The 23,122-nt window shown below is 44.3% G+C and overlaps 1 protein-coding gene across 1 annotated transcript in view; it reads left to right on the top strand.

The window, feature by feature from the left end:
* Window positions 1-23,122, top strand: part of XKRX (XK related X-linked) — a 30,794-nt gene that overhangs the window by 1,061 nt on the left and 6,611 nt on the right. Inside the window, exon 2 of the mRNA XM_073573099.1 lies at window positions 14,598-14,860. Within this exon, the coding sequence (XP_073429200.1) occupies window positions 14,598-14,860 (263 nt within the window). The remainder of the gene's footprint in view (window positions 1-14,597; window positions 14,861-23,122) is intronic.

Below are 23,122 nucleotides of genomic sequence, written 5' to 3'. Positions count from 1 at the left end.
GCCCACCAGGACTGTTCCTACATCGGCCTCAGTGCAGATTCTTTCCTGGGGCACAGCCGCACCCGCCACCCTCAGGTGAAGGATCTGCGGTCTTGGCCACATTTCTACAAGGCGTTGTCTTATTTTCGCAAGTTACTATAATTGCAGCTTTCTTATAAAAACAAACTTTAGTTTTACCCTTTTTGAAAATCATCTCTGTTCTTAGTAACGGGGCACTTCTAAGTTTACAAATTACTAATAATTGCCTAGGTAACCGGCCACCTCTGCAGTCTGTGGTGGCTGGACTTGTAGACCTGCACTCATCCAGTGCATTGCTTCTGCTTGCAGCATTGGAGAGCGCATCATTCAGGACATGCTGCAGGTCCAGACGGTCAGCACGCACTCCTGACGGTGACATTTCCTATGTACTGATCTGGGCAGCCATAAATATTCCCTATCGCCCACCCCTGCGCTGCACGTTGGCGCCCCCCTGCTGCCGATGGTCAGTGCAGCATGGCCGCAACGTCACATGGATGGCAGTGGAGTGGTAGTTGATAACATGGCAGCCTCCCCGGCCATCTCCTCCAGAAGACCCTGTGAGATGAATACCCAGACTCGGGCTACACTCGCCCGCCTCTTATCTCATGTGCGTGGTCTTCAGTGTCTGCACGGTCCCGGCACTGCTGAAGCTGTGACTGCATGCACTGATACAAGCAGCAGATCCTGCACATTCGCCGCTGTGTTGTCCTCCAGTATTTGCTCTGGATCCCTGGGCAGCTGTGGTGCTTAAAGGGAACCTGTCATGGAGAAAATGGTCTCTAACCTCCCGCCTGAGGTCACGGCGCAGCTGCACAGACTGATTCTCCCCCAATCTTGTCTAACATTTGCCTTTTTATTTATTGAAATCCCTGGTGTTGTATGTATAGGAGTCCAGTGGGTGGTGCTACACAGTGACCCCATGTGCTTCTGATTAGGTGATCACCTGAACCAAATCTTATTTAATGAAGGAAAGTATAAAAACCCTGCTGTGGTGTTCACAATCCTCTTGCAATACGACAAGCTGGATGGCAAAACAAGTGCTAGTAATATCCCAAGCGTAATAGGACTGAGAAAATAACTTTTAACCATGCCAAAGGAGTTGAAAAGAAGGGCTCAATTCTGGCTTTACTAGCAGAGGGATACAGTGAGTGTCATGTTGCCTCCATCCTTAAAATTTCTAAGATGGCAGTCCATTATAACAAGGTCAAGCAGCAGACATTGGGGACATAAAGCTACAGACAGGCAAAGGACGAAAATGACTCTCCACTGACCGGGATGACCGTCATCTTATTCAAATGTCACTCAGCAACTGCAGGATGACATCAAGTGACCTACAAAAGGCATGGCAAATGGCAGCTGGGGTGAAGTGCATAGAGGACTGGAGTAAGGTAATCTTCTCCTATGAGTCTAAATTTCAGCTTTGTCCAACACCTGGTCATCTAATGGTTAGACTGAGACCTGGAGAGGCGTACAAGCCACAGTGTCTTGCACCCAGTGTGAAATTAGGTGGAGGATCGGTGATGATCTGGGGATGGCTCAGCAAGGCTGGAATTGGGCAGGTTAATTTTTGCGAAGGATGTATGAATCAAGCCACATACAAGGTTATCCTGGAAAAACAGTGGATTCCTTCTGCTCAGACAATGTTGCCCAACTCTGAGGACTGGTTATTCCAGCAGGACAATGCTCCATGCCACACAGCTAGGTCAATCAATGTGTGGATGAAGGACCACCACATCAAATCCCTGTCATGGCCAGCTCAATCTCCAGACTTGAACCCCATTGAAAACCTCTGGAATATAATCAAGAGGAAGAAGGATAGTCACAAGCCATCAAACAAAGAACTGCTTAAATTTTTGTACCATGAGTGACATAAGGTCACCCAAAAGCAGTGTGAAAAACTGGTGGGAAGCATGAAAGCTGTGATTAAAGATCATGGTTATTCCACAAAATATTGATTTCTGAACTCTTCCTGAGTTAAAACATTAGTATTGTCTCTAAATGATTATGAACTTGTTTTCTTAGCATTATTTGTCTGCAAGCACTGCATTTTTTTGTTCTTTTGACCATTTCTCATTTTCTGAAAATAAATACAAAATTTAGTGCTTGGAAATTCGAAGTCATGTTGTCAGTAGTTTATAGAATAAAAGAGCAATTTACATTTTACTCAAAAATATATCTATAAAGAGAAAAATCAGACAAACTGAAAATTTTGAAGTGGTCTCAATTTTTGCCAGATCTGTGTATATAATTAGGCAAGGCCGAAAGTGTTGGCACCCTGGAAATTTGATACAGAAAATGAAGTATTTCTCCCAGAAAATTAGATCGGTTTATTTTTTGTGTGTATTGGAACAAAAAAGAAAGCAAAGAAACTGGACATGATTTCACAGTGAACCTCCAAAACTGGGCCAGAAAAAAAACTGTTAGCATACACCTTAATATTTGGTTGCACACCCTTTGTAATAACTGCAATCGATCGCTTCCTTAACCATCATCAATCTTGCCCCTCTCAGCTGGAATTTTGAAACATCTCTTCTTTTGTAAACTGCTCCAGGTCTCTCATATCTGAAGGCGCCTTCTCCTAACAGCAATTTTAGGATCTCCACAGGTGATCAATGAGATTTAGATCCGCACTCATTGCTGCCATTTCAGAATTCTCCAGCACCTTGTTTCCATCCATTTCTGAGGGCTTCAAATATGTTTGGAGTCATTCCTGCTGGAAGACCAATGACCTACTACAATGCAAACCCAGCTTTCTGACACTGGTCACTACATTGCCACCAAAATCCTTTGGTAATCTTAAAATTTCATGATGGCTTGCACTCAGTGTCAGAGGCAGCAAAACAACCCCAAAACATGTCTGAACCTCCACCATATTTGACAGTAGGTACTGTGTTCTTTTCTTTGTAGGCCTCATTCTATTTTCTGTACAGTAGAATGATGTGCTTTACCAAAAAGCTCTGTCTTGGTCACATCTGGCCACAAGACGCTTTCCCAGAAGGATTCTAGCTTACTCACTTACATTTTGCAGTCTAGCTTTTTTTTTGTCTGTCAGCTGTGGGGTCTTCCAGGCTCTCCTGCCATAGCTTTTAATTTCATTCACGGATAGTTTGCACTGACAGTGATGCACCCTGAACCTGCAGGACTGAATTTTTTTGGACTTAGATTGGGGTAGGTTTTCCACCATCTGGACTATCCTGCATTGCAACCTTTCATCAATTTTTCTTTGCTGTCCACGTCCAGGGAGATTAGCTACAGCGCCACGGGTTGTAAACTTCTTGATTTACGTTGCGCACCATGTGCAAAGGAGCGTAAAAATCTCTGGAGATGGACTTGTAACCTTGAGATTGTTAATATTTTTCATTTATTTTGGTTCTCAAATCCTCAGACACTTCTCTCCTCTTCCTGTTCTCCATGCTTAGTGTGAACAGACACACAATGCAAAGACTGAGTCAACTTCTCCCCCTTTTTATCTGGTTTCAGGTGTGATTTTGATATTGCCCACACCTGTTACTTGCCACAGGTGAGTGTGAACGAGCATCACATGCTTGAAGCAAAGTTAAGTCATTTACCCACAATTTCGGAAAGGTGCCAACAATTTTGTCTGGCCCATTTTGGGTGATTTTGTGTGAAATGGTTGCCTTTTTGTGTGTTACAATACAGAACGGAAATAAACATGTAATTGCCATAATTTTCCGTGAGAAATACTTAATTTTCTGGAACAATTTCAAAGGTGCCAACACTTGAGGCCGCAATTTTATTTGTATTTATAGCTTTGCATGTTCTCAAAATGCCCCCACAGCTGAAGTGATTGTAAGTGTGACTGTATATTAGGGAATTGTTATTTTTGCAGAACGATCATACAGTCACCCTCTGTCCACAATACAGCACAGAGGGATCCGTCAGATGCCGCGTTCAGGCTAATGGCTGGCATGTAATGATCCATCACTCACGCGATGCTCACTGTAGGAAATGTCTGAGCAGAAACTGCGTTCCAACTTCCATCGCTGATTGCTGTGCCGGCTTCTATCCAAAATGGCCTCGTCTTCATTTAAAGGACCTTCAAAAAGAATATGAAAGTGAGTCTGGATGACATGAAGGAGTGATGCTTGCTGTAATTTGTTCATTTTTCTCTGCTCGCGGCTTGACTTTTCCAGGTTTGCTGCCATTCTCTGTGGTTGTTTCTTGCGAAACGCAGGCAATGGCTGACCGCGCAGCAAGTCACCAGCCGGGACAGGTCATTTGTGCAACCAGTGGTTTGGGGTATGATCACAACTGCTGAGACACAAGCGTGACACCCTGAGGGTGACGTGCTAGGCAGCACTATTTATATCAAGCATTTTTCGGAGGGCTGTACATCTCTGCAGTAACTTGGCGCAAACGTTTCACAGCTGTGCTCTGGACAGTGTCCGGAATCGGGTCCCACGGGGGGAGGATGGATCGGAGCTGCAGTAACCGCATAGTGTAAAAATGATCAAACTGCTTCTAAGTGATCCAAATAAAGGACCTCCAGTCACAGAAGCGGCAAACTGCGAAAACCAAAATTTGTGTTTGTCTCAACTTTTTTCCACGCGTATAATGCAGCATAAATATCAAGGAATAAACATTTCAGGTGCAATTTTTCTGGGTTAATCCCTTTGGCAAAACATCAATGTACTTTGAGGAACCGCTCTCCACTTGGTGCCTGACACGTTCTTAAAATGAAATTGAAAATAAATGTCGCTTCCATATTTTAATGCCTTTTCTGGCGTTTTCCATGGAGTGTAGATGACACTAACATTCTGTGATATGATATCAAATTAATATAGGGTTTGTTTAAAAAGAAACCATGTTTTTGTTGGCCATAAATTTATTTTGTTTTGGTTTTTTTTGCAGGATGACCCATGGCATTCATTGGTACCTAATTTTGGTAAATAAAGCTTTTTCTTCACTTTTTACTCCATTTTTGGTGGGGAGGTAGTTGTGGTGACCCCCAAAAAACCCTCTTCTGGTGTATTTTTTTTATTTTTAGAAAGTTTGCATAAACTTTTATTTCCAAGTATATGACGTCATGTGTGCTCCTCTTTATGCCTGGTGTTGTGGTCTTCCATAGCATTGATACATATCAGTGGGCCTGGAAAGATGTGCATTTCTCTCGGCATCACATCCCCTGTTCACACAGGACAACGTGCTGCCAGGAAACGTATCTAAGCAACGTTAAAATTAATTCACCTGACGAATGAGCGTGATTGGGTTGGAAACAAAAAGTTGTGTATTAACAGGTGAAGAGGGCAAAAAAAAAGTGAAAAATTGCCAATTCTCCAAGGGGTTAATAATTTTCTTCTGAGGTCCTAGACACAATCAGCTAAATCGGACCTTTTGGATCCATGGCTGACTTGTGTATCACCGACTCATAAAGCTGAGATCTGTAATGCAGCCGTGTGGATGGCACACAGACAATGCTGCTGTTTTTCTGACTCCACATGGCCGGTTGGGTGTGCCCTTATCTGCCTTCAGCACTTGCTTCATACATCAAGGAAGAGGGAAAAAAAACGTGTCTATCAAAGTTCAACTCTTCTCAGGAAAATAATCCACAGTGGCCAATTTCACAAAATATTTGGCTGAGCGCATGTTATCTAACCTGTCCTGACCAGAAGTGGAGGGGCTTCATGATCCCACTGACGAGCCTCTCTCCGTCCATCACCTCTCTAAAGGGTCTAACTTACTGACCGGTGGTGTCCGACTGCTGGGACCTGTATCAGTTGGGAGAGTGGAGGAGTGCACACGCCCCACCGTGGCCGGATATACAGGGCGCAGCGCATGACAGCTCCATGGGTTTGGTTGGGCCAACAGTCAGGCATGTGAAGAGCTCCATAAGTGTCTCATTTTGCCGATAGGTGGGGGTCTGACGGTGACCACCGCACCGGACCCCCCCCCCCCAGTGATGTAGATGGGTTAATTCTGAAAACCAGAATGAAAGCACAATCTTTTATTAAACCGAAAAACCATAGAGCAAAAAAGACCTAAAAATACCTTTTAATGATATATATTAAAAGTATCAAAAAACAAATTTTTCTTTTAAAAAAGGGAAGAAGAAAGGGTCTAAATTTGATGCCTTTAGTAACACACAAAAAAAGGAATAATACACATCAAATAGTGTCACAAATATGTTTAGACACAAAATATTATCAAACATATAGGAGTGGACTAGGGAAGATAGTGCTTTAAGGCCCCGTCACACATAGCAATATCGCTATAACGTCACTGGTTTTGTGACGCAGCAGCGATATTGCTAGCGATATCGCTACATGTGATACTTACCTCCGACCGCTCCCCCACTGGTTATAGCTGATCGCACGAGAACGGCCTGGGCAGTTTCTCGTCGTCGGCTTCCTGCTGTGGCGACGAGCGACGCGTGGACGCGGGTGGGAGGACGTCTTCATCGCCTCGTCTGACAGGTAAGTAGCGGCTGCTATGTCGCTGGTGAGATCTGCCTGTGTGGCAACTCACTAGTGACCACTTAGCAATGCACCAGCGATCCTGACCGGGTCATATCGTTGTCGGGATCGCTGGTGCATTGCTAAGGCTAGTTTCACAGTAGCGTTTTTGAGCGCAGCAACGGCCTGCGCACGGCCACCGCTAAGCCCCACCCCCTGCCGCGCCTCCGCCGGTAGCTCCGCCTACCGGCGCATGACGCTGCATGCGCCCTGTGTCCCCTTTTTTTATCACTGGGGGCGCAGGCCGTGCGCAGTATGTGTTTGGTGGCGCATGCGCCTTTTTGACGGTGCGCCGGCGCAACCAAACTGCAGCAGGTTGCGTTTAGCGCAGGTCGGTGCACCGTCAAAAGGACGCATGCGCCGCCAAACGCATACTGCGCACGGCCTGCGCCCCCAGTGATAAAGATAGGGGACGCAGGGTGCATGCAGCGTCATGCGCCGGTAGGCGGAGCTACCGGCGGAGGCGCGGCAGGGGGCGGGGCTTAGCGGCGGCCGTGCGCAGGCCGTCGCTGCGCTCAAAAACGCTAGTGTGAAACTAGCCTAAGTGTGACAGTACCTTTACCGTATAAAATGTCCCTTCCTTGCAGCGGAGGTTGGCACCCTGGGAAGCGATATGGTGCCCTCGCTTCACGTCGGCTGACCCTTAAAGGGAATCTGTCACCCCTTTTTTGAGATCATATAATGACATCATTCAATTGTGTAAATCAAGAGCCGCGGAGACACCATCACATGTTTCTCAACGCAAGCAATGACTAGCCAGGTCTTTCACTGGGAAGGAAGAACCATGGGAAGGGCAGTCTCCAATGAAGAAAACCACCTATGCCAAAACATGGTATCCATCCACAGACAGCTGTTTCAGGGTATTGCCCCTCATCAGTGTGGAGTAGGAAACTGGCTAGTAGGAGCAATGCCTAGTAAAAGACTGTGAAAAATGAGGATGAATGAACTCATGGAGATCAACATCCAACACTGCGGAGACACCATCACGTTTCTCAACGCAGTGATTCTAGAGCACTGCCCCCATCCCTTATGAGAAATATGCAAAAACATGTAAATCAAGAGCCGCGGAGACACCATCACGTTTCTCAACGCAAGCAATGACTAGCCAGGTCTTTCACCGGGAAGGAAGAACCACGGGAAGGGCAGTCTCCAATGAAGGAAACCACCTTCCCGTGGTTGTTCCTTCCCGGTGAAAGACCTGGCTAGTCATTGCTTGCGTTGAGAAACGTGATGGTGTCTCCGCGGCTCTTGATTTACATGTTTTTGCATATTTCCCATAAGGGATGGGGGGCAATGCTCTAGAATCACTGCGTTGAGAAACGTGATGGTGTCTCCGCAGTGTTGGATGTTGATCTCCATGAGTTCATTCATCCTCATTTTTCACAATCATTCAATTGTGTGTCATATAAGGATTCTCTTAGTACTTTTGTTTCCCCCTGACCCCGCACCTTTCATGCATAAATACCTTTTTTATATCGGTTCAGATGTATGTAAACTGCCGCTGTCCGGTCCGCTGGGCGTGGCTTATTCACCTGCTCCCCCCTCCCTGTCTTGCTCTACACAAGAAGAAATGCGTAGAGCAAGACAGGGAGGAGGGGAGCAGGTGAATAAGCCCCGCCCAGCGGACCGGACAGCGGCAGTTTACATACAGTACATCTGAACCAATATAAAAAAGGTATTTATGCAGGAAAGGTGCGGGGTCAGGGGGAAGCAAAAGTACTAAGAGAATCCTTATGTTACACACAATTGAATGATATCATTATATGATATCTCAAAAAAGGGGTGACCCTCCACAGGATTCCCTATCAAAAGCCACCACCAAACACCTATTGATATAAAGTGCTGTTAGTGCAAATAGTATTTGATCCGTATGTGCTCTTTTAATAACTTAAATTTCCCCATTTATAGACTGCCTGGCTATGTTTTTTCTTTGCCTCTCTGCTTGTAGCAGCTATAACATTTTTTTGGTTGTGTGTTCAGTAAGAGCTCTGTAGAAGACTTGGCTTTGTTTTTTTAGTTTTAAACTAAATTTTTCTTGTACAGTTTTCATGTAAGTGAGGCTTTCATTGGGGGCTCCAATTGCAGGGAAAGCAGCTCCCATCCTGACTAATATCAGTCAGCAGCTCTGCTTACTCCAGGGAGACGCTTGTTAGATCCTGAAGAAGCAGCAGCAGGCTTGGACTAACAGTCTGCCTGACCGGGCGGATTACCAGTGGGCCACTCTGTGTGCCACTGTATTTGTGTAAAGCTCAACAGTAGCTCTGCCTCCTGCCTGTATTGCCATTTTTGGGTAATTGTAGTGTGAGTTACATTTATGTTGTATGTGATGTGTATCTGATGGTCATGACGTGTTCCAGTCCGGCCCCGAGCTGCAGCATTGCTGACTCTTCTAGCCACTAAATAGATCTTAGCACTTAAGTCAACAGGGGGATGGGCTCCATTTACAGCCGTGCTTAAAAGTTTACATACCCCAGCAGAATTTTTGCTTTCTTTGCCTTTTTTAACAGAATATGAATGATAACACCAAAACTTTTTCTCCACTCATGGTTAGTGGCTGGGTGAAGCCATTTATTGTCAAACTACTGTGTTTTCTATTTTTAAATCATAATGACAACCCAAAACATCCAAATGACCCTGATCAAAAGTTCACATACCCTGGTGATTTGGGCCTGATAACATGCACAGAGGTTGACCCAAATGGGTTTGAATGGCTACTAAAGGTAACATCCTCACCTGTGACCTGTTTGCTTGTAATCAGTGTCTGTGCATAAAAGCTGAGTGAGTTTCTGGAATCCAGACAGACTCTTGCATCTTTCATCCAGCCACTGACGTTTCTGGATTGTGAGTCATGGGGAAAGTAAAAGAATTGTCAACGGATCTACTGGAAAAGGTAGTTGAACTGTATAAAACAGGAAAGGGATACCAAAAGATATCCAAGGAATTGATCATGCCAGTCAGCAGCATTCAAACTGTGATTAACAAATGGAAAATCAGGGGCTCTCTAAAAATAAAGCCACAGTCAGGTAGATAAAAAAAAATTTTGTCCACAACTGCTAGGAAAATTGTTCGGGATGCAAAGAAAATCACACAAATAACATGAGCTGAAATACTGGACTCCTTGAAATCTAGTGGTGTGGCTGTTTCAAGATGCACAATGAGGAGGCACTTGAAGAAAAATGGGCTGCATGGTCAAGTTGCCAGAAGAAAGCTATTACTGCACAAATGCCACAAACTATCTTTCCTACAGTACGCAAAACAGCACAGAGACGAGCCTCAAAACTTCTAGAACAAGGTAATTTGGAGTAATGAGGCCAAAACCATAAACGATACATTTGGAGAGAGGTCAACAAGGCCTATGATAGGAACACCATTCCTACTGTAAAGCACACAGGTGGATTGCTGATGTTTTGGGAATGTGTGAACTACAAAGGCATAGGAAACTTGGTCAAAGTTGAAGGAAAGATGAATGCAGCACGTTATGAGCAAATACTGGAGGCAAATTTGCAATCATGAGCCCCGAAGCTGCGCATGGAACGTACTTGGACGTTCCAACATGACAACGATCCAAAACACAAGGCCAAGTTGACCTGTCATTGGCTGCAGCAGAACAAATTGAAGGTTCTGGAGTGGCCACCTCAGTCTCCTGACCTCAATATCATTGAGACACTCTGGGGAGATCTCAAATGTGCAATTCATGCTAGACAGCCCAGGAATTTATAGGAACTGGAGGCTTTTTGCCAAGAAGAGTGGGCAGCTTTACCATCTGAGAAAATAAAGAACCTCAGACATTCACAATTGCCACAAAAGACTGCTAGCTGTCATTGATGTTATAGGGGGCAATACACTGTATTAAGAAATGTGGTATGTAAACTTTTGATCAGGGACATATGGATGTTTTGGGTTGTCATTATGATTTAAAAAGAGAAAACACAATAGTTTGAAAATAAATGGCTTCACCCAACCACTAACCGTGAGTGGAGGAAAAGTTTTGGTGTGATCATTAATATTCTGTGAAAAAAAGCCCAAGAAAGCAAAAATTCTGCCGGGGTATGAACTTTTGTGCACAACTGTATTATACAGTGATGCTAAGGCAGAGTAAACCAGTCTGAGTCACTATATCCCTCCATATAGGGGGACACTTGAGTGGCCAGAAATGAGCAAAATGACCAAAAATTGAAGAAAATATCAAATACAATATTAATGCACAGAATAACACAAAAAAATGTTAGGTGAAACAAATGCTTCTAATGCGAGAGATGCATATGGCGAAAAGTGCATCGGGGTTGAGGGACGCTGCACGGACCCTGCTTTTATTATAGTAAGTTGCACATTATGGGCATTTAGCCAGTATGTATTAGGCTGAATGTAGTTATAAGAATGTTTATTTTCAGATACTGGTAAACACTGGTAGTGCTAGTGGTCCCAGTCTATTGTTACTACAGAGTCCTATTGTATGATTGACTCACTTAGGACATCTGTTTGCTTTAACCTCTGTTTCAGGATTAAAGACACGGCATCCATTTTCAAACTTTCTTTAGAAGCATTTTATTAGTTTATTGATTACTTATACATTGTGCAAGGAAGGGTAAATTCACAATCACTTTATAATACTTCTTAACTCTTTTGAGTCAAATCTATTTCACTTCTCAAGGGAAGATATTCACATAGATATGTAATTTGTCTAACCGTCTTCATACTTATAGAGCTCTCTATTCATCTACTGACAGCCTATACATTAGACTAATCTGCTCATTAATGTTTAACGGAGTCCCTGGCCATATGCGTCCCTCGCCTTAGAGGCATTTGTTTTACCTAACATTTTTTTGTTCTCTTCTGTGTATTAATTAATAAAGATTGTATTTGATATTTTATTTACCATAGTTTTGGTCATTCTCATTTCTGGCCACTGTTTCTCCTTTTATTTTTTTTTTATTTTACATTTTGTGCCTCTAGTAGCCAGAAAAATTTGCTTTGTGGACACGTACAAATAAAAAAAAAGATATTAAACCCCCATACCAAATATACTCTCTAAAAGTAGGCACCCAGTACGTTTTTTTTTTTAATTTATTTTATTCACTTATATAATGCCATTAATTCTACAGCGCTTTAGACATTATCAGCGCTGTCCCCTTTGGGGCTCACAATCTACATTCCCCATCAGTATGTCTTTTGGAATGTGGGAGGAAACCCACTCAAACGTGGAGAGAACATAAACTCCTTGCAGATGTTGTCCTTGGTGGGATTTTAACCCAGGACCCCAGCGCTGCAACAAAGTACGTTGTCAAAAGCTGCTCAGCACTTTATACATGCAGGCACCTTCATGCAATTTTGCGTCAAAGTTTAAAAAAAATGCATAAAAAATTATAAATGGCAATAGGAGGAGTCAGACAGCTGTATAATGCAACGCAGTGTTTTGACTCGTCAGTGGATTTCCTGAACCAAGCATGAGAGTTGCAAATACATGCATGCTGTCATGCTCGGGTCAAGCAAGCCTCCAGCCAGTCCAAGCATTGCTTTACGATCCTCATCTGAGTTATAAGACCGTCTGACTCTTCCCTAAAAGTGTGACCCAAACAGAAATTTGGATACCCACACCTTAAAATACACATTTAACATGTTCAGACTGGGGTGATTACTTTGATAATCCATGTTTTGTTTGCCATTACTGTTTGGTTCGGGTCCCAGTGTTTGCTATCATTGTTTGATCCGGGTCTCTGTCGTTTTTGCCATCACTGTTTGGTCCAGGTCTCTGTGTTTCCATCACTGTTTGGTCCAGGTCTCCTTGTTTGCCATCATAGTTTCGCCACATTCAGCTATTGTTTGTTTTTGTTTTTCCACGCAAGTTCTCCAACTAAAGCAAAATGGAAAACTGCCTGTAAAGGAAACCTGTCGACACGTTATCCGTGTACCTTATACCAGGGTAATGGGTCTCTAACGACGCCTAGAACGTCAATAAAATAAGTGTTGGGGTTGTTCCAACATTACATATTACATTAACTGCAATGATCATAGAGTATTTTTGGGAATTTACATTCAGTTTAGAAAAAGCAAAAAGTCAGAGGTCAAGATAAATCTTTTCTGCCCTGTTTATTTGTCGGCGGCTGTGCAGAGACCTGTAGGTAGGGAAAATGACGGAGCATGCATGACCGGCAGGATTTCACCTATTGCCTGTCGCCTTCGACAAGGCGTCTGATCTGTGGACTGCGTGGTATAGAGAAGCTGAGCAGAATCACAGCAGGACTAGGTGTCTGGTGCCATCTAGTCCTGCTACTCTGTGTAACCCCGCCCCCATCACTGGCAGCTTTTTGTCAATGTACAAAGCTGCCAATCACTGATGGGGTAGGGTTATACACAACTCAGCATTCTGAGCTCTGTTAGATCTGCAGCAGAGAAAACAGTGATTGTACAAAGTGACAGTAAGCAGCCCCGTAAGTGATACAACACCGGAATCAGGGTCTCTGCCCCTACATCATTCTGCTCTCAAATTGCGTAGCAAAATCCAGCAGACAAACTTTCTTTTAAATAAAACTTCTTCGCTATGTTCATATCACAGAACACCAATGCTGAGCTCAGGTGACGGGTCCGGTAGGAAGAATGTGCCACTCTGTTATTACCTGTTCCCAGGTGTTTGTCCTGTGCGCGGCCAGTATACACATCAGAAGAATATTCATGACGGATCCTAGACAACGCCCAAATGCTAGCATTGTTTTTATTTCTGGTAAACTAGACTATCCCCAATATTAATAATGTAATTGCACAGACATTTCTCTTCCATTGTCTTGAGCTTACAGCAATGTATTATCTGATTAGATCGTCCTGATAAGATTAAATCTTATGTAATGTGATCAGATAGTATGTGATCCTTTTCAAGAGCATGCAAAACACAACAAGTCATCTGCTTAGGACCGTCCCGGAAGCAGAAGAGGGAAAACCAGTCTGACCACTTAGCAGCGCAATGTGATTTTACATTTGTAGAACTTGTTATCCTGCGTAGCAAATACTGCTAGAAGATAAAGGGGAAATCTATTGCGAGGGTTTTTCATATTCTTTTTTTCATGTCTTAAAAGATATGCTCAAGTAACAATGCAGCTGATGCCCTCTGGGCAGGCGGGATGCGCGCCCTAATATTACAGCATAGGAATTACACAGACCTTGATTGAACTGGTGCATCTTGAGAAAAGTCTTAGAAGACAATCGTGTGAGGTTTGAAATGTGGAGAATGGTAGTTTTTCGATGATTGGTATAATCTGTAGGACAGTAGATGGAGACAGGACATGTAGGGCAGGACATTGCTGTTGGGCAGCCTTGGTTAAGCCTTCGCGTATACACAATTGATTACTCCTAAGTCCATACAGGCTCTGCCTAATTCTCCTGTGATTTGAGACTCCACTGGCGGCAGCGACTCTTCTCCCGGTGAACAAAAGAAATGACTGATGGAGATATGAGGTACCGGATCCTTCTCTGCCCAACATTATATTTTGGGGTAGAGTTGGGAAACCATGCATACAAATTAGACGACCATCTGATATTGACGGGTTCAGACGATGTTTGCCCGATGTGTATGAGACCTTTAGAGGGATTCATTTTGTGTTCAGTAGAAAATAGGTTTAAGACTGTACCTCAGCACAGGAGTGTGATCCCGGCAGGTCGTGAGGCCAGAAGATCACTATGAGGCACTACTGTGTCTAACTGAGATACAAGGGAAAGAGGTGGGCACGGTGTCCCCCTCAGATACCAAGCAACAAAATCACCTGGTTGGATTTTTTTTGCAGTTAGCTTGCCGCGGTACACTAGAGGTCAGATTGCAACCCCATTCACAGTGATGCCACGCGATCAGGGTTGTGGTCAGTGTTGCCCCATAGATTTTGCTGCTTCTATACAAGGTATAACTCGTTTGTGACCATTGGTAACGGTCCACCGCCTCATTTATGCAAGCAGCATGTACCATAACAAGTCTCTGCTAATCCCACCATCCCGGTCCTCACACGGCCCTTACACCTGTAGGCCACGGATGAATGTTGATTGTTTCCAATGTTTTAATTTCAACCTAAATATCTGGCTGATCTCACATTATATAACACGTGTCCCCCTACATTGTCCCGCCAGGTGTGTGGAAGCCCTGATAGTCTACTGTCAGATGGGTCGTGAGGAAGAGCCGTATGTGAGCATTTCTCGGAAAAAACACCTGCGTGGCTGGGGACAGTCCGAAGAAGAAGAACGTGAAGTCGGCCATTCCCTGAGAAGGTTGGCCACGCACCGCAATGCCTTTAAGCGCACGGCTGTTATTCAGGCCTTCCTCGGCTCGACCCCGCAGCTCACCCTGCAACTGTACATTTGTGTGCTGCAGAGATATATCCCAGCTGCACGAGGTAAGTCTCTTCACAGGAAGTCTCCAAGTCATGATGCTCTAGCTTTGATACAACTGCAACTTTCCAGCATGCCCCTACCTCCCAGGAAATGGCACCTGGAGCGTTTGCTCCTATGGAGTCACTGGTGTTTGACTTTGGTAGAGGGAACATTCTCCGATTCTGCTGCTGTGCGGTGGCATTGCCACCCTGTGACCCGGCGTTCTGTCAAGTGTGTTCCTGCTTGTTCATGTGCCCCATTTTCATTAATTTTTATCAGCTTCAAGTTTTCTATAGCTGTTTGTAGTTTTGTACCAGAAGAATATTTAGTTTAAAGTGGTATTCCCATCTCCAAGATCCTATCCCAATATGTAGTAGGTGCAATCATAGTAATATTAGTCAATACCTTCATTTAGAAATGTAGTAAAGTTCTTCTGATTCCCTATTTCTGTTTCCTCATGTGCAGGGCATTGCAGGACCTTAGGTGTCCATGGTTGAGACCACTAGCAACTAGCTAACTAAATGACTGTCACTATATCAGTGGTCGTGTAACGCTTTGATGCAGTGACACAGAGGTGCGGAGCAGGGGTTAACTATTAATTAACTAGCAATAATAAATTCCTGGCAGGGAGATAACAGGGAAAAAAGAGATGCAGGGTAAACAGTATAACTGCTATGCAACTATACAGTCTTTATATCAGGATTAACTTATCGTAGCACCACTGTCCATTTCTCTCTGGAGGTCTAACAGTTGATGAAATACCGGCGGAGGCTGTTGCAGCGTCTTCAGGCGTCCTTGCCCAACACCGGTCTCTCTTCTGGCGGCAGCGGGTGGTCACCGGTTTTGCACGCTGAGCCCCTAGTCCCAGGGCTGCCACTAGGAATTTCAGGGCCCCATACTGGCAAAATTTTCGGGGCCCCCTTGACACTCCGCCCAGGCTCCACCCCAGCGCCACCTCCACCCCTCAAACTGTCCACAGTCCCACCTCTCTCTTGGAAAAACTGCACTTCTCATCAATCACACATTAACAGTTCCCATTACCAGATCACACATCTAGCCAGCAGCTCTTGTTTAGGCCAAAAGATTTTTTAAATCTGCCACCACGACAAGGTAGACTCTTTTGGCCGGGCCCTACTTTACTGTACAAAGGCACTCTGTATATAGTGTACAGGTAATACAGTGACCACTGGTGACATTATACACAGGAGCTCTGCATATAGTGTCAGTGTACAGATAACACAGTGATCAGTGGTGACATTGTACAAGGGCACTCTTTATATAGTGTATAGTGTCAGTGTATAGATAACACACTGACTCACCAGTGATGTCTCTAGGTGAAGTCCTTCATCTTTGTTTTTCATCTTTCATCCAGCACACACCTCCATCACGTCTTCTAGACCCGGCTCGTCTCTGCAGGAAATAACAGAATTATCTAGAGCTCCGCTAGCAAAACACATTCCTTATTTTTTTCCCAACTTCTACACTACACCAGATGAAGAAAAAAAGGCGACATAGTGTCGCTCTGCACAGTAACAGGACCTCCCCCCATTTAAAACAGTATCCTCAAAAAAATAAAATACATCACCGCAGTAATAATATCCCTTAATTAGCCCCTATGGTAATAATATCCCCCATCCTGACCCCTGTGTGTCTCATTCCTGACTTCAGCCATATTTTCTCTCATCCTGCCCTCATGAGTATCCATTCTTCCCCCATATGATCTCCCGATCCTGCCCCGTCTACATCGTATCCATCCTGCCCCATGATCCTGTACCATGTGTCTCCCATCCTGCCCCCTGTGTCTAACATTCTGCCCCGTCCTGTGTTTTATTGTCACATTCTGCCCCCTCCTGTGTTTTATTGTCACATTCTGCCCCCTCCTATGTCTCACTGTCACATTCTGCCCCTCCTGTGTCTCACTGTCACATTCTTCCCCCATGTCTCGCATTCTGCCCCCTCCTGTGTCTCACTGTCACATTCTGCCCCATCCTGTCTTACTGGCACATTCTGCCCCCATCGTGTCTTGCGTTCTGCCCCCATCGTGTCTTGCGTTCTGCCCCCATCGTGTCTTGCGTTCTGCCCCCATCGTGACTTGCGTTCTGATCCCATCGTGTCTTGCGTTCTGCCCCCATCGTGTCTTGCGTTCTGCCCCCATCGCGTCTTGCGTTCTGCCCCCATCGCGTCTTGCGTTCTGCCCCCATCGCGTCTTGCGTTCTGCCCCCATCGCGTCTTGCGTTCTGCCCCCATCGCGTCTTGCGTTCTGCCCCCATCGCGTCTTGCGTTCTGCCCCCATCGCGTCTTGCGTTCTGCCCCCATCGCGTCTTGCGTTCTGCCCCCATCGCGTCTTGCGTTCTGCCCCCATTTCTCCATATTTGCCCCTGTGTGTCTCCAGTCCTGCCCCCGAGTCTCCATTCTGCCAGGGAAACATATTGCCCCTTTCAATAATAAAATAAAAACTTTTTTCTTACCTGGCCTCGCTCCTGATTGAGCTGCAGCTGTGTGAGTTGAGCTGAAAAGACCTGTGGTGACGTCATCGTTATGTGATCAAGGGGCGGGCTGATCAATGGTGAAGTACTGTGGTAATGATGACGTCACCACAGGTCCTTCAGCACTTCTGTAGCTCTGATGTCGGCTGCTGTGGCGGCTCTGCTGATGTGTGCGCTGCAGGCCCGTCTGCAGCTCACACTTGGGGACCGCCTGGCGTCCCATGACATGCAGCACTTGGGGCCCGATGACTGTAAGCACAGGAGCGGGGCCCCCTTCTGTACTGCTGTTCATCGGGCCCCATACAGCAGTAAGGGCTGTCATGCCCTGATGGCGGCCCTGCCTATTCCATCCAACTACAGAGCTGAAGAGGGAAGCTCTCCGCAATATTCCAATCAGCGTATGTGCCTCTGAACAGCCTGTGGTTGCTCACTAAATTTATTTTAATATATATCATTTAATAAATGTATTTAATATATTTTTTTTTTCCTCAAATGCATGTATTTGGGGCTAATTATACTTTAATTGGGTTTTGTTAAACATTTGCCACTGTTAGGCTTTTTGTTTCCCTGGAAGCTTATCTTTAATCCCTTCATGACACGTGCACTGTAAATGTAAGGCCCAAGTCAAAAGTATGAGAAATTGACATGCAGTAGTCTGAAAAGACGCACCACGTGTCCGCCTCCGCTGGTGAGCCGTGGGTGTCTCTGGACACAGTGGACATGGGTTTTCTTGAAATCCCATTCACTATGCTGTAACATCTGGTCACAGTGGGTTTGACACTGCACAAGTACCCAGTATCCAACCTGCAGCGATTCCAGACGTACCCTGAAGAAAAAAAAAAAAATAAATGTTTAACCCCTTTCTGCCATGTGACGTACTATCCCGTCCATGTGCCCTGGGACTTAACTCCCAGGGACGGGATAGTACGTCATAGCGATCAGCAGCGCTCACGTGGTGAGCTTCGCTGATCGCCGCCGGGTGTCAGCTGATTATCACAGCTGACACTTGACACTGTGTCAGGGGCAGTAACGGACCGCCCCCGACACGGTAACCCCTGCACACTGCGATCAAACACGATCGCAGTGTACCAAGGGTTTAGGGAAGCATCGGCAGGGAGGGGGCTCCCTCCGTGCTTCCCTGAAACCGTCCCTGCAGGTCTCCAGATCCAAAATGGCGGCGGGGACCTTCGGGGGCCTGCAGGGAGCCGGCTTCCTCATGCCTGCAATCGCCGGCAAGGAGGAAGCCTTCTGCACTGCCTGCGACAGATCGCTGATCTGTCACAGCGATCTGTGTTGTGACAGATCAGCGATCTGTCACATGGCAGTGATGTCCCCCCTGGGACATTGTAATAAAGTTGTTACAAAAAAAAAAATGTAAAAATAATTTATAAAAAAATCTCTAAATAAATTAAAAAAAAAAAACCCTAATTCATTTTTTTGGAAATAAAAAAAAAAAAATACAATAAAAGTACACATTTGGTATCGCCGCGTCCGTAACGACCCGCCCTATAAAATTGACCCATTAGTTAACCCCCTTAGCGAACCCCTTTAAAAAATAAAGCATTATTTTTCTCTTTATTTTTTATTATCATACCGCCGAACAAAAAGTGCAATAGCGCGCGATCAAAAAGACAGATATAAATAACCATGGTACCGCTGAAAACGACATCTTGTCCCGCAAAAAACAAGCCGCCATACAGCGTCATCAGCGAAAAAATAAAAAAGTTATAGCTCGCAGAATAAAGCGATGCAAAAATAAATATTTTTTATATAAAGTTGTTTTCATTGCATAAAACCGACAAAACATAAAAAAAGACATAAATGAGGTATAGCTGTAACCGTACTGACCCAAAGAATAAAATTGCTTTATCAATTTTACCGCACGTGGAACGGTTTAAACGCACCCCCCAAAAGAAATTCATGAAATGGTGGTTTTTGTTCATTCTGCGTCCAAAAAATCGGAATAAAAAGCGATCAAAAAATGTCACGTGCCGAAAATGGTACCAATAAAAACGTCAACTCGTCCCGCAAAAAATAAGACCTCATATGACTCGGTGGGTCAAAATATGGAAAATTATAGCTCTCAAAATGTGGTGATGCAAAAACTATTTTTACAATAAAAAGCGTCTTTTAGCGTGTGACAGCTGCCAAATATAAAAACCGCCATAAATAGTAAATCAAACCCCCCGTTATCACCCCCTTAGTTAGGGAAAAATAATAAAATAAAAAAAATGTATTTCCATTTTCCCTTAGGCTAGTTTCACACTTGCTTTTTTTTGCAGCGCGTTTTTCCCGCAAAAAAACGCATTGAAAAAACGCATACAAAAGCATACAACTGCTGCGTTTTTTTCAAGCATTTTTATGAGCATGCATGAAAAAAACGCAGCGTTTTTATGCGTTTGTATGCGTTTTTAGTGCGTTTTTACCGCGTTTGCGTTTTTTTCCAACATTAGGTGGCCCCTCACACTAACCCAAACCATGACTTTACTAACCCTAACCCTGACCCTAACCCTAACCCTTAACCAAACCATACTTAACCCTGACCCTAACCCTGACCCTAACCCTTAACCAAACCATACTTAACCCTAACCCTGACCCCAACCCTGACCCTTAACCAAACCATACTTAACCCTAACCCCAACCCTAACCCTGACCCTAACCCTAAACCCCCTTAACTAACCCTAACTCTAACCCAAACCCCTAAATTCCATGGTTAACAAAAAAAAACGCATGTGCAAAAAAACGCATACATGAGCATGCCAGTGCGCATGTATGCGCATCCATAGGCTATAATGGCCATTTTTAGCGCAAAACGTGCGCATATGTGCGCATGTGCTTTTTTGCAGGGCCAAAAAATGCAACATGCTGCGTTTGGAAAATACCAACGCACACCCCAAAAAAACGCAGCGCATGAAAATCGCATACATGCGCTTACCAGCGCGCAGGTATGCGCACCCATGTTGAATATAGGGGAAAAAACGCATGCGCAGGTATGCGTTTTTTTCCAGCGCTAAAAAACGCAAACGTGAAACCAGCCTTAAGGGCTGAGATTAAGGTTGGGGGTGTGTTGGGGTTAGGGCTAGGGTTAGGGCTCAGATTAGGGTTAGGGGTGTGTTGGGGTTAGGGTTGGAGTTATAATTGGGGGGTTTCCACTGTTTGGGCATATCAGGGGCTCTCCAAATGCAACATGGCGTCTGATCTCAATTCCAGCCAATTCTGCGTTGAAAAAGTCAAATGGTGCTCCTTCCCTTCCAAGCTCTGCCATGTGCCCAAACAGTGTTTTACCCCCACATATGGGGTGTCGGCCTACTTAGGATAAATTGCCAAACAACTTTTGGGGTCCAATTTCTCCTGTTACCCTTAGGAAAATAAAAAATTGGGTGCAAAAATATCATTTTTGAGGGAAAAAAATAATTTTTTATTTTCACGCCTGGGCGTTATAAACTTAAACTATAAACTTCTGTGAAGCACTTGAGGGTTCAAAGTGCTCACCACACATCTAGATAAGTTCCGTGGGGGGTCTAGTTTCAAAAATGGGGTCACTGTGGGGAGTTTCAACAGTTTAGGTACATCAGAGGCTCTCCAAACGCGACATGACACCCGCAGACCATTCCATCAAAGTCTGCATTCCACAATGTCACTACTTCCCTTCCGAGCCCCGATGTGTCCCCATACAGTAGTTTTCTCCCACATATGGGGTATCAGCATACTCAGAACAAATTGGACAACAACTTTTGGGGTCCAGTTTCTCCTGTTGCCTTTGGGAAAATAAAAAAATTGGGGACTAAAAGATCATGTTTGTGGAAAAAATATATGATTTTTTTTATTTTCACGCCCGGGCATTATAAACTTCTGTGAAGCCCTTGGGGGTTCAAAGTTCTCACCACACATTTAGATAAGTTCCTTGGGGGGGTCTAGTTTCCAAAATGGGGTTACTTGTGGGGGGGTTTCCACTGTTTAGGTACATCAGGGTCTCTCCAAACGTGATATGGTGTCCGATCTGAATTCCAGCCAATTTTGCATTGAAAAAGTCAAACGGCGCTCCTTCCCTTCTGAGCTCTGCCATGCGCCGAAACAGTAGTTCCCCCCCACATATCAGGTATCAGGACAAATCGCACAATAACTTTTGTAGTCCAATTACTCCTGTTACCCTTGGTAAAATAAAAAAAATTCGACCTGAAGTAATTTTTTTGTGAAAAAAAGTTAAATGTTAATTTTTTTTTATTTTTAAACATTCAAAAAATTCCTGTGACGCACCTAAAGGGTTAATAAACTTCTTGAATGTGGTTTTGAGCACCTTGAGGGGTTCAGTTTTTAGAATGGTGTCACTTTTGGGTATTTTCTATCATATAGACCCCTCAAAGTGACTTCAAATGTGATGTGGTCCTTAAAAATAAAATGGTGTTGCAAAAATGAGAAATCGCTGGTCAACTTCTAACCCTTATAACTTCCTAGCAAAAAAAAATTTTGGTTCTAAAATTGTGCTGATGTAAAGTAAACGTGGGAAATGTTACTTAAGTTTTTTGCCATATCGCTGTGATTTAAGGGCATAAAAATTCAAAGTTGGAAAATTGCGAAATTTTCAAAATTTTAGCCAAATTTCCACTTTTTTCACAAATAAACACAAGTTATTTGAATGAAATTTTCCACTATCCTGAAGTACAATGTATCACGAGAAAACAATGTCAGAATCACCGGGATCCATGGAAGCGTTTCAGAGTTATTACCTCATAAAGGGACAGTGGTCAGAATTGTAAAAATTGGCTCGGTCATGAATGTGCAAACCACCCTTGGGGGTTAAGGGGTTAAAAAAAAAGTTAAATTCGCCCCCCTTTTCTCCCATTTAAAGATAATACAAAATACACACACTTGGTATCATTGTTTTCAGAAAAGTCTGATCTATCAAAATAACCTGATCAGTTAAAAAAAATTTCTTGAATTTTTTTTTATTTTTTTTGCTGCAATATTACAAAATATGCTGTAACAAGCAATCAAAAAGTAAGATTTTGGGTGCTAACCATAAAATCTTTTTCTCTAAGCCTTTATTGGGGGACACAGGTTACCATGGGTGTATGCTGCTGCCACTAGGAAGTTGACACTATGCAAAAAAAAAAAAAAGGGTTAGCTCCTCCCCAGCAGTATATACCCACCAACTGGCAGGAAGCTCATCCGTTAGTGAGAAAGCAGTAGGAGAAGTAGAGAACATAAAAAAATGAATGTAACAGATAACAGAACACGATACAACAGTAAATAAGAACGGGTGCTGTGTCCCCCAATGAAGGCTTCGAGAAAGATTTTACAGTGAGTACCCAAAATCTTACATTCTCTCTAGCTTCACTGGGGGACACAGGTTACAATGGGAAGGGAGGGAAGAAGTATAGTATCCTCAAGTCAGAGCTTAGGTCCTGCAAGCCGCAGTGGCCTTTCTACCAAGGTTCGCATCCTATGAAGCATGAGTGTGAACCGTGCAGAACTTGGTAAATGTATGAATGGAAGCCCATGTGGCAGCTTTGCAGAGCTGCGAGGCCGACATCCGATGGCAAACTGCCTAGGAGGCGCCCACCGAACGCATGGAGTGTGCCGTGATCCTCAATGGGCGTGCTCTACCTCTTAGATGGTAAGCTTCCAGAGCGGTGGAACAGATCTTTCAAGCAGTGGTAGACCTGGACGCAGGGAGACCCTTCCGTGGGCCATCTGGTATGATGAGCAGAGCGCCAGAACGGCTCAGTCCTGGATAGATAAACACGTAGAGATCGCAACAGGTCCAGTTTATTTAGGAAGAGACCACTCTTGGGTGTA

Source organism: Dendrobates tinctorius, unplaced genomic scaffold (assembly GCF_039654945.1).
Source record: "Dendrobates tinctorius isolate UK_male_01 unplaced genomic scaffold, ASM3965494v1 ptg000034l, whole genome shotgun sequence".
In the NCBI taxonomy this organism is placed as follows: domain Eukaryota; kingdom Metazoa; phylum Chordata; class Amphibia; order Anura; family Dendrobatidae; genus Dendrobates; species Dendrobates tinctorius.
This window is presented reverse-complemented; position numbering and strand designations above follow the sequence as displayed.